At 27.2% G+C, this 18301-nt stretch overlaps 1 protein-coding gene across 3 annotated transcripts; it reads right to left on the minus strand.

The window, feature by feature from the left end:
• Positions 1 to 476: 476 nt before the first annotated feature.
• LOC113558557 (neutral ceramidase) lies at positions 477 to 17448 on the minus strand. Of its 3 annotated transcripts, none has more exons than XR_003405655.1 (14): positions 17287 to 17448; positions 11497 to 11606; positions 9651 to 9794; positions 8717 to 8893; positions 8207 to 8334; positions 6050 to 6248; positions 5744 to 5950; positions 5249 to 5566; positions 4927 to 5151; positions 3975 to 4241; positions 2366 to 2481; positions 2097 to 2290; positions 1291 to 1518; positions 477 to 1210 (listed from the first exon to the last, which is right to left on the minus strand). XR_003405655.1 is itself a non-coding variant. In XM_026964048.1 (13 exons), the coding sequence occupies exons 1-12, from the start codon at positions 17288 to 17290 to the stop codon at positions 2104 to 2106; spliced, it is 2082 nt and encodes a 693-aa protein (XP_026819849.1). In that variant the 5' UTR covers positions 17291 to 17448; the 3' UTR covers positions 477 to 1518; positions 2097 to 2103. The 3 variants fall into 3 exon arrangements, 1 of the variants encoding a protein (XP_026819849.1); XR_003405656.1 differs by having other exon boundaries at positions 477 to 1009; positions 1086 to 1518; XM_026964048.1 differs by having other exon boundaries at positions 477 to 1518.
• Positions 17449 to 18301: the final 853 nt, after the last annotated feature.

Consider the following 18301-nt stretch of genomic DNA (forward strand, 5'->3'; position numbering starts at 1 on the left):
TTATAATTCATTGTAAAATGTCATTATTATTGATATGATTTATCAATATGTATTATTATTTGACAATATAAACAATCAACGTTATGAAAAACTGTTTTCTTTAATTCAAGATCAATAACTATTTTCTACTGTAATACTGTGTACTAAATCCTGCGCATCAACCAAGATTAAATTCTGCTTCATTTCAAACGTCCCAAAATAGTATATTTACCTACTGCCATGGATTCTCGATTATGTATTTACGAACTTATTTTATAAACCTATATATAATATAGTACTTAAACACAACAATATAAAAAAAAATATTGTATTTACAAAAAAAATAAATTACAAATTATAATATCAATTAATCAACAACAGCCATTTTTAACTGGTTTTTTTAATTTTTTTAATTTTTTTTTCATTGACATAAAGGCTTCAATTACAAAGATTATCAGCCTATAGTTACAAAAAATTATAGTTTTACGATATAAAAAAAGACATTATCTTATAATTGTAGGGGTACAATGTAAAAATTGTAATATTTACAGTTTTGTATCTAAATCTATTTTTTTGAAAAATTTAAAAATGTTGACGGAATTATGTTGACTGAGGGCTTTTTCAAGTGACCTTGAATTATTGAGAAGACAACGTGCGGTTGAGTATTTGGGGCAAATCATAATGATGTGTTTCATTGTAAGGGAAGTTTTACATGTGTCACACGAGGGAGGAGGACTCCTTGGCTATCAAATATGAGTGAGTGATATGGGAATGACCTAATCTGGCTCCGTTTATAATTATTTGTTTTTTCCTGGTTGCGTTCTCAGGATATGCCCATTTGGACATAGTTTTTTTGATGTTTCTGAGATTTTTGCTGACGGGAATTGAATCCCAGTGATTTCGCCATGTTTTTTTTTATAATCCGTTTTGGGCTTCATTTGTAAGATCTCTATTTGGGATTTTATTTATGAGGTTGTGGATGTAACCGCTGCATTCGCCATTTGGTCAGATTTTTCATTCCCGGGGATACCTATGTGAGAAGGGACCCACATAAACTTAATATTGTTTTTCGATGAAGAAATGAGGTCATTGGTTAATTGGATTACTTCATTTTGAGGGTGATGATCTTGTAGTGAGACCAGGGCACTGAGAGAGTCGCTTATTATGAGAGTATAATTGTAGTCTGATTGGATGGCGAATTGGACTGCCAAGTATAACGCATAGGATTTCGCTGTGAAAATGCTGGAGAATTACGGAAGACGAAAAGTTTTTTTTAATTATTAGGGTAATTATTTTAATATTATAACATACCTATTTTATGGTTGCGTATGACCAACAAAAATATAATACCAGTTTTAATCATTTATTCAATTTTAACAAGCTTGGTGAGCGTTTATAGCTTTTTTTAGATTACTTTAGTCACGTAGATACAAAACTGTCCATTGATAGTTCCATAATGTTCTCTTATAATATTTTCTAAATCCAAACTGTCGTTGAACCAAATTCAATAATTTATTGGAATATAGGAAACCTTCTTGCCTAATTGTTCAAAAAAAAAATTCTTTTAATTTATTGATAATTAGTGACATCAGTCTATTATTATTAGGTAACTATAAATAATCATGTAAAATATTATTAATTTGCATATTTAGTATTTTTATTGTTTTTTTATTTTTAATTTTCACATTATCAAATAGTAATAAGTATTAACTATCGAGAAATACTGATTTATAAGCATAGGTATAGGTATATCACATATATTATTAATCATATCAAATATGAACAATATAAAAGTATTTTGAGTGGACAATTTTTTTGTTGTTGACATGATTATAATATTAGTTATTACTATATAGTAAGTATTTACTGTACTAAAATTATAATCGGATTGGTATTAATATTATGCTTAATATGTATAATATGATTTAATAATGTATGCGATACTCGTATTATAGTAACATCAACAAACAATAATATATAGACCAAAATCGACTTTTGGAGAGAAATAAATTGGTTTCGTATATCAATAATTGTATAGCCAGGAACTGATACCAAACACATTTTAAGATATAAATTAGAAAAAAATTATGATGTATCTGTTTTGAAATAAAACTGACGTTTGCACTATTTTTCCGTAACCTTGAACGTTTCCGAAGTGCCAAAATATCTTCCGAGCCTGCCCCCTCCAAAATTTTTGAAATACCCAAAGTGTCTAATGCGGTAAAGCCCTGGTGTAGTGTTTTCAGGTATTGTCCATTTAATTTCTGCAACGCTGCTGGCCCAAAACCACGAAACTGTTTTCCATATGAATCTATGGCAAAAAAAACCGCACATATCGTTAAATAGATGCAAAACTATGAAACAAACGCGTTCATGATGGTCTTACTCGGTTTCCCAATTGGCGTCCGTAGCGACGACGTCCCATTTGAAATCGTCCGTGAGCCGTTCAACTGTCAAAAACGTCATTTCCAACATGGGGTTGTTTCGAGGATTGCCGGAAACCTGGAGACGAGAAAAAAATGTAAACGAAGATTGTGGTTTAGTTAATTGCAATTCTAAATATACCTCTCATCTAAATCAAATATTTAATTCTTTATCGGGTTCATTTTATATATAGATAATATTTTATCATTCAATATATAGTCATATTGCTACTTGTTATATTCAATGAACACTGATCCAATAATATTCAATTAATCGATAGCTAAGAGCATTTATCTGTTATAAGTGTTATATTTATTTCGTTTAAAAAAAGTTGGTCAATTTTACAATTATTTTGAATATTTAATACTACGTATTAAAAACTTAGCGTATTATTTAAATTGTATCTCCTAAAACGTCTAACCATGAATAATAATAATGATCATTATTGACGGAAAATTAAGTCTAATTTATAATTTGATGTATACTGAGACAATAATTAAAAATTACATACATTTATAGTACCTTAGTATAATATTATTAAGTATTTTCTAATTTGAATCTACAGTGAGTTATAATATATATGAATATAATAAAAGAAAACTAAAACAGATAAAAACGAAATTACAATGAGAACTCGGCAAATGATATATTGAAAAAATCAAAATCTGTTTCAGTATTTTCTATTATCCTAGAACCATTCATTTCATTGCGAATGGTTTTAAGTGATGTTTCGTTATATTAATAAAATATAATGAAAAATGTTGACCTGATTTTATTATATATTTGTTTTAAAGTTTATAAGTTCAAGTAACAGGAAAGTCAATTAAATTTTTAAATTGTTATTATTTAAATAAGAATTTGAATACATTTTTGTTTTATATTTATTTAAGTTTAGCTTGATTATAAAATCCTTTAATACCCATATAATTTAAAATGTAAAACTCTTTTTATGCTAAATTTTGACGAAAGAAACTTAAAAAAGTTATTTCGTATTTTAAATAATCTATCTAATTGATTTTAAAAATTTCAATTCCATATAAGAAATGAACGTATGAACAATTGTTCTGAAAGTCCACAAGTACATTTTAATAAACCGTTTTATTACTATTTTAAAATGCTTTATTCTTTATGAATTCTATATGGTCATAGAAAAATAATTTGGAGTCATAATGAATACCAACATTATTAATAGTATTTTATCTTTGTATTAATTAATTATTATTCGAGTAACAGCTATTTATGATGAGGAATTGCTTTTAGTGAAAATGAGACATTAATATAATTATTTTATACGTATACACTATACGCCATTTACAGTTATAATTCAAGTAAATTTTTTCGCAATAGTTTTATATTCTCTAACTTTTTTTTTACTTCCTTTGATATTTTTGCATCATTCGAGAACAGAGACATTAGGTATATTAGAACGAACAACATAATATATATATAAATGTCAACTTAACAACTATCGATGTATCAGAGTCTCGACAAAAATGTAAGCCTATTTTTGCGTCTATGAGATACCGTATTGTAGCAAACACTAAACCAATATCGTATAATTCGTAACTTACAAATTTCGCTTTAACCGTTTGACCCCACCTGGCCGAGTACGGTGGTTGTTCGATACAGTCTCCAAAGCTGTGTCGAGACGTTGGAGTGTCGTACATAGGAGACGGCAGTAGCGACCACACATCGGGTCTCAGGTCGACCGGTTCAGGCCCGGGGCCCAATTTTTTGTCACCACTCAACAACGCCTTGGCCAGTTTTGAGTATTGCTTCAGGTAAATAGGCAATGTGTAAGGCCCGAACAACGTTGACGCACCTTCATAACGCTGTAGCTGTTTAATAATAATATGTTAAATTATTAATCATAGTGAACGAGCTTGTATGTTTTATTTTCTAGCTAATCATAATATTAAATAATAAGTAAGCACTAAATACGGTTCCTAGTTTTGTGGATTAAAATTCTTAATGCATATATTTTTTTAAATTTTTAGTGCATTAGGTTTTACAATTTAATTGTAATATACTAATATTTCATCTGTTAACTACACACACTATACAATGATTTGTTATCAAACACGTATTTTTAATATTTTATGTACATATTATACATTTATAAATTGACTAGGACGTATAAAATAATCCTATTTTAAAGAAATTCAATATAATATAGGTACCTATTAACATTGTTATATACAAGTACAATGCAACTTTATTAACACAACACGCTCATTGTATTAGTACATTAGTTCATTTGTGTGTTTTTAGTGTTTGCGCAGGCGATTTTAAAATAGGACCATACTAGTTTTACTATACAAAAATCAGAGATTTATATTTTTAAATGATTTACATTAGTCACAAAACGTCTCTCTTAAACTCATAGGAAAAGACTATAATGTTTAAATTCGTTTAAACAATATTGTAATATTAATTAAACTTTTAATTAAGTTAAGTTTAATACTAGATTTCTGTGTCATGAGTATAAAAAAAAAAATATAAAATATAGTCTACAGTCCGTACCTTGTATTCTTCGGGTGTAGTTATGTAATCACTATATGTATTGCAAAGTCCCGCGATTACTACAGTACACCAAGAGTTTTTGCAAAGGACATCGCGAATAGCTTTTCTCACGCGTCTCCCCGACATAGTTGTAAACTCGCCCGGGACACAAGCTATGACCAATTGTCCGATAACTGCTAATTGAGTGGAAACTATTTTCGGTGACCAAGCCAGTGGATAATTAAACTGAAACAAAAATACATCCGAAAAACTAGTATAACAGTCCAATGGCTGTTATAATATATATATTTATAACATCGCCGTCGTATTTGGTTTCACTAACTTCTCCGGTCGATATCAAAATTGATTTTTCCGCGTGGCATTTAACTTGTTCTGGACTAGGCTTGGGCACGAAATTCGTCACTATATCCCATAGGGGATTGTTCGAAGATTTGGAGCCGGCTTCAAACGAGAACAAACCTGGTCCGTCGATGGTACCCGATGAAAACGTATGACCCATCGCAGGCTTACACCCCTTTCCTTTGATCGTCTGTCCTCCGGGCGTCGTATAATCTACTTCTTCCGTGGTCATGTCCACGAACTGGTGTATCGCATTAATCGGTCCTTTGATCTCAGTGATAGGTTCTCCGACCATCAGTTCCTGAAATAGATGTAATATAAAGTCATATACACGATTAGAGCTGAGGACTATTCTGCGAATTAATTACATGCATTTTTAATTATTACGAATAAAACGAGTTCGAAATTAGTATTTAATAATATTCAAGTAAATTAAATCAATATCCATACATATAGAAAAAAAAAATAATAAACTCACATATGCTCTGTCGAACAGTTGTTGAGCGATTATTCTAGTGCTCTCTTTCATGTCGTCGCCCGGTCCGGATGCCACGCACAGTTCGTTTGCGTCACACGAAGGCCCGGGAATATCGCAAGGTTTTCCCGATTTCTGGCATCGAGGACCTTTGATATTGGGAGTCACGTCTCCCAGGTTGGACGAAGCGAACGCCGCGACAAAACGTCCCTGTAAAACGACGCGTGTCATTTAAAAAATATATATATATATATATATATAATCGGCTCTATGCGCCCAGAACCTGCGAGTCGGCATCTCGACACTCACTTTACCGATGAAACTTTCGGGGTTCATCTTTTGCTCGAACAACACCGATGCGTATCCGACGTTGTCCGACGAAACGAGCCTGTTGGTGTTGTTCATGCTGGTCGCATGCACCGCGTACCAGTTGATCACGCCCAGCGGCATGCCCGACTCGCTCTCAAACCTCAGCTGTACCATGGTCTTGTCGACGTTATGTTCGTATCTATACATCACATTCAGTTCAAAAACGAAACGGGCCGGTTAATATCATTACAATAGGTATACTTAAATAGTACATATTATTTTATACAAAGACGGATCCGGTGCTTAATTTTTTTTTTTTTTTGGAAGGTGGGGGTGGCGGGCAGGATTGCAAAACGATTTATGACATCGTACTGCGATTAGTATGATCATTCGTATTATATATTTATATATATATATCGACATTTAATAATGACATAAAAGTTGAATAGTTTCACCGAATTAAACAGCTACCTACATTAACACTATGACAATTTATCATGTGAATGTAGTAAACTAAATTACCATATATTATATACTAATAGACATGTGAATATTTTTTAATTAACACCATTTAGCATAAACCAATATTTAAATTTTATACAAAAAATTCTAAACTACGTTTATGCTTATGTGCAAATTGGTTTATTTATTTATTTATTTTTATTCATGGTACAGCTTCAACTGCTAAGGTTATTAGCTTGCAACAGAAATGAAAGTTTTTGGTTAGAAATGTTACAATGGTTTCTTAAATTATTTTTACACATGAGTTTGTTTTTGTTAGGTATAAATTTACAATAGATCCTTAGATTAGGTTGTACATGTCAATTTGTTTAAGGAATGAAATTATTTTGTTGGTGTTGTCATGGGTTGGGTTGAGGGCTTCGAAGAGGTTATCGGGCAATTCTAGTCTTTTTCTGGTATCCGTATGGTTACGACATTGGACGAGGAGGTGCTTGACTGTGAGAGGTTCTCCGCAGGTTTGGTACATTGCAAATTCTTCTCGGCGCATAAGATGTCCATGGAACATCTTTGAGTGACCAATTAGTAGTCTGTTGATAACTACTTCATCTTTGCGATTAGAGGTATGGGGTTTGAGCCAGTATACGGTAGTATTTTTAATTTTTTTATTGGGTGTAAGCTACCATTAGGATTCCCATACATTGGTACAAAAGGTGCTGACATTCCTATGGATGTTAATGAGTGAGGAAAATTGGTTTATTATGTATATTAATAAATAATTATTGCGTTAAAATATTTAAATTTAATTCCCAGTGCACATTAAGCAAATAAGTCGAGTTTCGTCATCATGCCAGAACAGTTAATATAACTATAATAGAGAAACATAATTATCACTGGTGTAGGTACTATTGTTAGAGTGAAAAACTTCATTCTGAAAATTGTTATTTTATAAAAAAAATACGCGTATATAATGAAAATGCCCCAATCCACCTTCCGTAGTAGTTGGTAAATTAGGCGCTTATACAGAGTGATTTATTTACCATAAAACACTCATTATTTCAAAAAGTATTCATGTTTTTAATTTCCTGAATATTTTGATACATAAAAATCAAATTTAGGATGAGTAGTTTATGAATTATAAGTATTTAAAGTTTAGATGCGCGGAGTAGAGTGGTACGGGGTTACCTCGCAAAATGTCGGTCCACTACACTACTTGTCTAAACTTTAAATAAGAATAACTCATTAACTACTCGCCCTAAATTCGAATTTTATGTATCAAAATACTCAGAAAATTATTCTGCTTTGGAATAGGAAATTAAAACTCTATGTATTCAAAAAAGTAAAAAACTTAAAAAAAATATAAGGATAAAAAATATTTAAAAATATAATTTTTTTAATAAAAATGTTTTTTTTAACAACTTGAAACTATGTAAAAAAATATTTTCAAAAACATGAATACTTTTTGAAATAATGAGTGTTTTATGGTAAATGTATCACCTTGTATACTGTCCAACAGTAAACGCCTATTACCTTCAAATGTTATTTTTTACTAAAATGCTTAGTAAATAATAACTGCATACCATAAAAATACTAATAACATTTAACAGTAATATTATTATACTACGTATCTGTGTATTGGTACCTACGAGTATATGATGCCATTGCATGACGTATAGTATGAAATAAAATACTACTTACTGCGCGCGTTCGGCTTCCGGATTTAATAAATATGACTGAGGACTTCTACTCATCGATATCCCATTTAGTTCACCTTTATTAATAAATATACGTCCGTAATCTAATTTGTCGTGGGCTCGTAGAATACTCTATTTATAAAAATCATCAGTGTAAGTATACAAAATCTTTTTTTATAAAAAGACCGCTTTAAAAATTATAAATGCCGTCTTTCCATAGATTTATAATTTATATTGATGTGTATTCAATTTTTCTAGTAACAATAATCACATCAAAGCCGAATCGTGACAAAAATCTTTAATTTTTAGTACGCGCAAATCGAATACAGATATTATAATGAAAAATTCAAATTATTTTTTTTTATTCAAGGTGTATATCAAAGGGAACGATAAAAAATCAAGCAAAGTATGTTTTGTTTTTTCTTGAAATGTAAACTACTTAGAAACAAATATGGGTGTTTAACAAATACGCTTATGATAATCGAAATATTACTTGTTTTTATATCAAACTTACCAATGTAATACCTTTTACTAAACAGTTTAAGGTTTGTTGAACATAACCCATTGTGCTCAAGTCAAACAGCATATGTAACATATAACCTCCCGGCGTAGAGTGTGTGTGCGTAGACGAAAGCATAAGGTTATTCGTGTCGTACAATCCTGGTAACTTCTCGTTCAATTTTTTCAGTACCTTCAAATCGCATTCGTCGTTTGATTACATTGCAATATATTTCATCATCAAACTATTACGACAGTATCATATTTAGTAGATTCTCGAATAGAAAAGAAAAACAGTTGTTAAAATAATCGAGTTATTTTAATAAACATGACAAGAAATAATAGTAAATAGAATAATAAGGTGTACTGCAAATATAAAATGTATTTTTATTTTAAATACTTTTTGATACTAAGCGGAGCGATACATTTCTTGGTTTAACAATATTGTGTGAGTTTTAATAAATATATATAAATATTTTTTTTTCATATGTTTTAACGTAGTAAAAATTTTTCAATTTCAATTTAAAGTACCTACATGGTTTCTTGTAGGAAATTGAACATAATAGATACTTTTGTTTTCGACGGGGGTTGACAAAAATTATCAAAAAATAAAAAACAAGAGATTTTAATTCGAAATCTAAATGATCTATGATATGATATTACAAAGTATTAGATCAGGAAAGTTCGGTTTGGATGTAAACCATCATTATTGAACGAAATCCAAAACAACTAATACTATTTTAATTAAAGCGAATTTCGTACACTCCTTGAAAATTAAAAAGTATATGAACTCTTTTGTTTTAATGTATAATATTGAATAAATCATTATATTGAACAAAAATATAGGACATTTAACTTTTTTTTCGAATTTACTATAATATACAAATTGCAAATCTACTGTATTATAATGTATAATGTATTAATGTATTAATATTACATTTTTAACTCACATCTTTCTTTATATGGTCTCCCATCATCGCAGAGTCGATGCTGACAAACGCTGTCCTAGATGTTGAATCTTCAATTAAAAATGCCCTAGAAAATTGTCGCAAATGAATTCCTTCTCCAGTTTGTTCCACTTTTCCGTACCCCAACTATACATAAACATCAAAATAATAAAATAATAAATATAATATTACATATCAACATTGAGTTTAGCGTATAAGTAACGTATACATAATACATTATATAATATTAATAATATTATTATAATGTGTTATCGAAATTTGTATAAAACCTGTTCTAAAGTAAACAAATTCAAGATAATATTATACAATCAACGGTTTAAATAAATTAGGAAATATATATTATAAGTATATAATACCCAAGATATTATATTGTATAGTGATAATTTTATTACAATCTACTAATTACGAATTATTTTTTTAATTCATTTGAAGACGAACAAATCGCCGATGCCACTGTCAAACGAAGAACTACAAGGATAATTAAAAAAATTAGTATTTTCAATTATTAAAATATTTATATTTTATACTAAGGATAATATTTCTTAAATATACTTTTATAAAAATATGAAATAATTGTATAATATTGAAACTAGTATTTATTATGCTTTGAGACAATTTTTACAAAATATTATTGATGTTGATGGACAACTAACGTTTTCAAATTATACCACAGACTTCTTTTATCTTCCAAACCATAATGGATTTATGGACCTATTATTCGTAATATGCAATGTTAAAAAAAATTGAAATAATATACTCGTTCGAATTGTTATTCTGATCGTCAATAATTTCAGAAAAAATATTTACTGAATAATGTACAAATAGAAAATGGGAGTTTTCATTGGAATAACAGAAGTTTGTTTATCTATAGGATATTCCTTAAGTAGCACAAAAATTCTGAACAACTTAAAAATATGATTTTTTTTAAATTTTAGAAATAAGATTTTGAATATCTACATTATTCTTGAAAAAAGAGTGAAAATGGTTGGTGAATCACTCATTATATAATGTATGTACACAAACATATTTTTTAACGTCGAAATAATGATGAAGAATATGAAATCACTATGTAGTGCGTAATATCTATGGTATTTATAAACAAACTAAAAATTAGAAAAACAAATAAAACCAAATTTAATCACGATAAGTTTTCAATTTGTTATTTGATTATAATTTATAACATATGGGTTTTTAATTGCTTTGATACTTGATAACATGTATAAAATACACCTTTGCTAGTTATATTTTTTAGTGCAAGTACAACCTTATGCTTACTATAAGTAAATATAATTTATTTTTATTTCTGTGCTGCCTTTAAAACAATTAATTTGTCGTTGTTTTCCTTTTTATTTCCGTCTCCAATAAATAATTCTTTTAAATTGTCTATTTACTCTTTACTCGAAAAATTACTCACTTAATTGATAACGATTTACTCTTATTTATAAAATACACAATTTTTGAATTGTGTATTTGTGTATTAAGTACTACTCAGTATTTACTCCGATAAACAATTTTAACGATTTTAAATTCTTTTTAATTTTTGAGCAATTGTATCCTATAATTATTATAACATATTTTTGTTTTCTTGCGTTTAACTGACTACTATAATAATTGCAATTGTTTTCAATTTGTTTTTAAAATGACTTATTATAACAATCACTACTTGAGTTTCCGGCGAAAAAGATCATTTTTATAATTGCTTCAATTGTCGGTGTATAGATTGTAATAAAATAAATATAATTTGTTATTTAGCAATATAGTTTCTTATAGTACCTATAGTGACTATTATACCATTTTTATAAACATTAAAAATCATAATAATACTCACAAAAGTAACACCTACTGCAGGTCCAGTTACATCTGCAATTCCGATACCAATTTTGTACAATGAACAGGCTGTTGTGATCCATAACGAAAACACGAATATACATCTAAGTTCTGAAAAAAAAAACAAAATCAATAGGTGTTAAATATTCATTAAACGTATAGATATTATAAATTTAGACTTTTAAGTATAGGTCAAAGAATTAATAGTGTAGATAAATAGCTAATATTAAAATTGTATAGGTAAACTATTTATTTATTTATTTACAATTAGTATAAATAATAAATAACTGATAAACGTATATATTATATTATATTAAAAATAAATGTGATGTTATTATTTTGAAAATAATATTTTTATTGCATTACACAAAGTTTAGGTTTGAGAGAAAAGTAATAAACATAAAAGAGCTTATAAAACGCTTTATAAAATAATACTCATTAAAACTGTTAAATGTTCATTAATTGTTCGACTTGTTCTGAATACTTGAAGTTTAACCTCTATACGTTACATAATATATAATATAGATTTGAGTGAATTTACTTAAAGTTTTATTGTCTCATGTTTGAAATTTGAAGTAATTGAAAAAAATTATATTCTAAGATTTTTTTTTTAATATACAAGTATACAGTTCTAGTATTAGAAGTATAAAATAAGTTATTCTGTGTTATAGGTAATTAAATTTGATAGTATATCATATTTTTATACTGCAAAATATAAGTTAAAATTAATTAGGCACACTTATTCGGATTTTAGATAAATCTTTGACTATAAATCTTGTTTGATTGCAAATTTTTTACGTAAAGATATTTTAATAAACATAATATATCAGACTTTAAATGTTTATGAATATTAATTATTTATATTCTATACTCCATAATATATTAATAATATTTATAATTGTTTTATTAGGTGTATTATCTTTAATAAAATTAAATAACTATGATATGAATTAATTTTTTTGGTGGGGAACAATGTCTAGGTCATTTTATGCGGGATAAATATATATATATATATATATATATATATATATATAAATTAGTTTGCTTGGGTGTGTTATGTGTATGTGTATCATTGCATATTTCAATTATTTTTGCGAGATTTCAATCTTTTCGTTAAATTAATGTTTTATAATGATAGTTCAACAGGAAATATAGGTACATTATTATACTCCATACACGCAATATATTATATATTAAATTTATATATATATATTATACACAATAAACACCTAAAAAATTACACAAAAGATCGTGTGTTATATTTAGTGATAGGTGATACTTTTAAAGTGAAAACTCTAATACAGAGTGTCCCGTGCGCGAGAATTTACCCATTGCGATATCTACTGAAATAATAAAAATACCATAGTTTTGGTTTTTTAATACGATTCACTGTGACAAGAAATACAAATATTTTATATTTTAATTTATTTTAATGTTTTGTTCAAAAAGTTAGAAAACATATTTTTTTTATTTATTTATTTTAAAAATAAATTGAAGATAGCCATTTTTTAGAGTTCACTTTTCTAAAAATATTGACGTTTTAACATTTTAATTTTATTGATGCCTTATTTTTAATATTTTTTTTAGTTTCGAAAAAATTGCGAAATATTTAATACGATAGTGGTAATCATTAAACGTGTAGCCCGCAAGCTCCGTAAGGCCGACGAATGCTTTCAGTGTTTTTCTCGAAACTAAAAAAAATTAAAATGTTGAAACGTTAATATTTTCAAAAAAATTAACTCTAAAAAGTGGTTGGCTTTAATTTATTTTGAAAATATTAGATAAAAATATATCTCTTAACTTTTTTACCAAAACAATAAAATAAATTAAAAAACATTAAATATTTTTAGTTCTTGTCCTTGTGAATTTTATTATAAAACCAGAATTATGGTATTTATATTATTTCAGGAGATATCGCAATGGGTAAATCCTCGCGGGACATCCTGTATATATATATATATATATATATATCATTTAGATTAAATATTTTTTATATTAGACCTATTATACTCATTGTTAAATTATTACTTAAAATATTTTATATTTATATATAATATATCAAATAAATATTTAAAAATATATTCTATTTTAAATAATACAATTAATAATGTAGATTTTTGTTTAAAAATTAAAAGTTTAAAGTAGGTATTGTAAACCAATCACAGAAAGGTGAAAAAGACAATATGAAATTTTAGAATTGTATATTATATATCTATCTCAAATTTTCCAAAAAATATATATGTAGGTACTATAGTTTAAGTATCTATGTATTTTGTTCGATTTATGTATAGTAGTACTGAAATAACAGCTATTGTAGTACTGTTTTACGATAATTACGTTTTCCTGACGAATTATTTGTTAAAATTAAATTTTCTAGATAATAATAATATTTTTAGCATTCTTATAACACACACAAAAAATAAAACATTAATTATTATCGTATTTGATTGCATAATAAATTGGCACACGTGTACATAATATCGATGGCATATTATAATATTATGATAATTTCCTATTTAGATACATGGACATTATTTTGGCTACATCAAATGTTTTAAAGAATAGAAAATTAATAAACTTGTTTGATAGTTGACAGAAAATGATTAAAAGAATGATAGATGAATTATGTTGAAAAAACTGTAAAGTGAAAAATTATCGACTAAAAATATATTAAAAATACAATTTACAGTAATATCAATAATGCCATGGTTTATAGCGTTATTAAAATAATTTATTCAAGGTCTAAGCTTAGTTTTATACATTTTGTATTACTAAGGTCTCTCAAAGCATTTAAGCATTTATAGTTCAATTGTTAAAATATTGTCAATAGCATTAACTAGTTACTTAGTAATGGACAATGCTATGATGTAATCGACTCACTCTAGAGTATTAAACTAAATATTGTTTTACTGCTCCGAAATGACACTAGCTGCCAAGTATATTATTATTTTGTACGGTGTTTGCACTTTTCACCCTACTTAATAGTATCTATATCCGTTCTCTTTAATCTTTTAAACTTCGACCAACATCGTCCGTCTTTAGTTCTCGAACCTTTTTCTATCTAACAAAAATTTCTTTCGTCTATTCATATTATAATATTGCAATTTTCGATCTCTAAATAATTAATTTGTTATTTTTTATCAGATAATAATGCTAATGAGTAAACATTGAAATATTTTTTAAATACATTGAAAACAATTCTAAAAGTGTAATAGAAAATTAAAATCAAACGAATAATGTACTTACTATTATCTTAGAAAACTTTAGATCGATATTTTTCTATGTTAAGTTGAATATAAAAATAAATAATGGTAAATTAACTACCATTACGGTTTATACATTTTATATTGATTTATACTTGGTTTAGCTAAATAAAATTATGGGGATGTCATTAATATTGGCCTTTGCCAACATCCAATCAAAACTTAAATTAATTATACATTTTGATTCAATTAAAGTATAAAACAGTTTACAAATAATAATCACTCTGAGAAATTTAAATCAAAATAATTTCATATTAACTTTTAAAAGTACAAAGCTTATAGACACATAATCAACGTGAAATAAGATGAAAGCATTAAATCATTTTTGAATACTATGTCATTAAAAAGTTTTTATAAATAATGAAACACATTTAAGTACAATTATTTTACGTGATTAACAAATTAACGTTAACAAATTGGCGTTGAAAGAATTTTTACAAACATGTTATACTTTGTAGAATTCAGCTTTAAGTTCTAAAAAATCTAAATCATAATAAATTATAATTTACCATATTTAAATATATTCTATCTTTTATCATACTGGTTAGAAATCAAATGCTACCATAAATGTAATGACTAAATTTGAACAAATAAATGTCTACTATATAGGCACGGAATAATCACTAATTGATGTAATAATATAATTCATAATAATTCAAATACATAAAACGAGTTATATATTAATTATATTGTATTTCAAATGCCATCATGATCACTGATACCGAGGCAATGGTTATCATAATATAGCTAGTATCAATCTACTTTAAATGTTTTTTTAAAAATATATAGAATTTGATATTTCCAAATTAAAATTATATCAACTTGTAAAATATAAGCGATTTAAAACTGTATTTTGAAATAAACATAATACAATCCTACAAAGATAATTTAATTTGAGAAAAATAAATTCTAATGTCCTTGTCCTTGTGATTTAAAGTATCTGTGTGACGTTACACGTACGTATTAAATGAGTACCTATGTATGTAGGTATTTATAAAAATAAACATACGTATATTCATGGTTATTTTATATTGAATGTAAATGTGCTTGCGAACATGAACATTTTGCACGATGAATTGGGTAGAAGACGATTTCATAGACTTCTGAAATGTTATTATATCATAATAACATTATCGATCGAATTTTCGGTTACAATCGTCATTACTTATTAAATATTTCACCTTAGTTTGAACTGATTGTTTTTTTATTTAATTGCATGTATTACTGTCCATGTCGAATATTTGTCTACTTTTCATTAACTTATAGTATCGCAATTTACGGCCTTAACCTCTTCACAAAACCGGTTGTATAATATAAGAAATGTTTTCTTCGTAGGAATCGTCGGCTAAATGTAGTTTTGTTAATAACATTCCGACACACACACACATAGTTTATTATATAATATATATGTATACTATACAGTACTATATATAGGTATAACATTTGACTCGTAAAGGTATCTTTTTCAAATTTTAATAGCACGATATTTATAGGTACATCTAAGACAGATAAAAAATCGGTCTTCGGTAATTACTAATTTCCAAAATGAAGGTCGTTTGTTGATTTTACTGATGGAGATGGATTTTTTTCATTTTTTTATTTCTCAGAAATTTTATAATATTAAAAACACTAATATAAAAATTAATATGTAACATAAATTAGTAGATACTTATATTCAGAAGAAGACCTAGTACTATATTGTAAACAGTTTTCTTTGAAAAGCATTTTATAAAATAGTGTTTCAAAACTTACGCATTAATTATGTTTTGTACTTAAAAACTAAGAATATCATATTCAGTCTTTTCTGAATTTTAAATCTTTGTAGTTTGAAAAAGTTTGACCAATTTACTTAAGTTTCCATTACGTTTAATTCCCATTGAAAGAAAAAAACGTTATAATTAATATTGAGTCAAATTTAACTTACCTTATAAAGTTATTGTATATAATTAATTGTATACCTGCTGGTAACCCATTTATTAAGCAACATTCATTTTTCTGAGTTGTTTATTGTTTATAAATTTCGATAAACTTAAAGCCGAGTAATACGCAATATGACAAATGGATCACCTGGTGTAGTTATAAAGTCTTAAATAACTTTGAGAAATTAATTACGATAGAATTTAGTCAAACATCAGGTTTTATTTTTAAACATTTCAAACGCGTAAGCTTTCTACAGTGTGGGCTTAAACGTCGTATTTATTAAACCTAAATAATATTCATGGATTTAATTTCGAATTATATGATACTATAAATTTAGTTTAACGTAAATACGTTGAATATTTGTTTATTTTTTGTTTTTGTTTAACCAAGGGCATATGACTGTTATAACAGATCGGAATTTGTGGTATAATATATGACGTTATGCTGGACGTTGAGAGTCAAGTGCTATTGACGGCTAAAAGTTGGTTGTATGGAATTAACAACCAAAGAAATGTAGGTAGGTTCGTGTCCTGTTATTCTAGCTTACTCTAAAATTAGGTAACTAATAATAAAATATAAAAGAAGAAAAAGTGCTTTAATCGACTTACCCATATCTCCGATAATTATTTTCTGCGGTAGGTAGTCCAGTTAAATATTCATGATTTCAATATATTTTTTATTTATTATACAAGACAAGTATTACTATTTTTTTTTCTATTGTCGAAATAGTCGTATTTTAAACACACAGCAGCAGTAACGTGTTATAACGTCGACAGCTAGTTTTGATCTACCATAGCAGTGTCGGCCGGTGATCCGATGATCGATCGGTAGTCGAGTGTGCGAGGTCGACACCCCACTTACAAACACAACAGAACACACGTACACAAATCATGAATTAAACGGTTTGCGCCCATATCACCGATGACATGATGGTATCGTTTGATCCTTTGATACTGTTCGTAGTATACGTAGTGTATTAGTATTATGTAGTCGTATAGAAGATTTTTTAAATACAGTTGAATGGCTTATAAATCACACATATTTAACTGGAACATATTTTACTTCAGTACTTCAGACTGTATTTTATCGATATCGTTTAACTGACCTTGTGATTTTGATTTTTTAAATTCATACCTACCTAAACTAATATTGTTTTTTTTACTATTTATAAACTATTTATTATGGTTTTGTATACGAAATATTATAATATAATGTTACAAATTGTACATTTTTATACGAATGTTTACAGATCTAGTGCCCCTCCCTCAAAAAAAAAAAAAAAATGACTTATATGCATAATAAATATTACATATATATACATATCACAAGTCCATGTAGTTACAGATTGTACCTGACAAATTAAGAACTCACATTTTTCGTTCAGTACAGTATAATACATTTAAAGATGATTTTATTACATTTAGTAAAATTACTACTATCGTGAGTGAATCAATTGAATACTTATATCTATAAGCCCGCTATTTTTTTTCCTTTTGATCAGCACTATATAAACAAACTATAAATTGTATTATTATTAAATTGTATAGTTTTGTATTTCATTATAAACTATAAATATAAATTGAAAAAAAACAATATATTAAATATGAGTATATTTATTTGCAT

Source organism: Rhopalosiphum maidis, chromosome 4 (genome assembly GCF_003676215.2).
Source record: "Rhopalosiphum maidis isolate BTI-1 chromosome 4, ASM367621v3, whole genome shotgun sequence".
Taxonomy (NCBI): Eukaryota; Metazoa; Arthropoda; class Insecta; order Hemiptera; family Aphididae; genus Rhopalosiphum; species Rhopalosiphum maidis.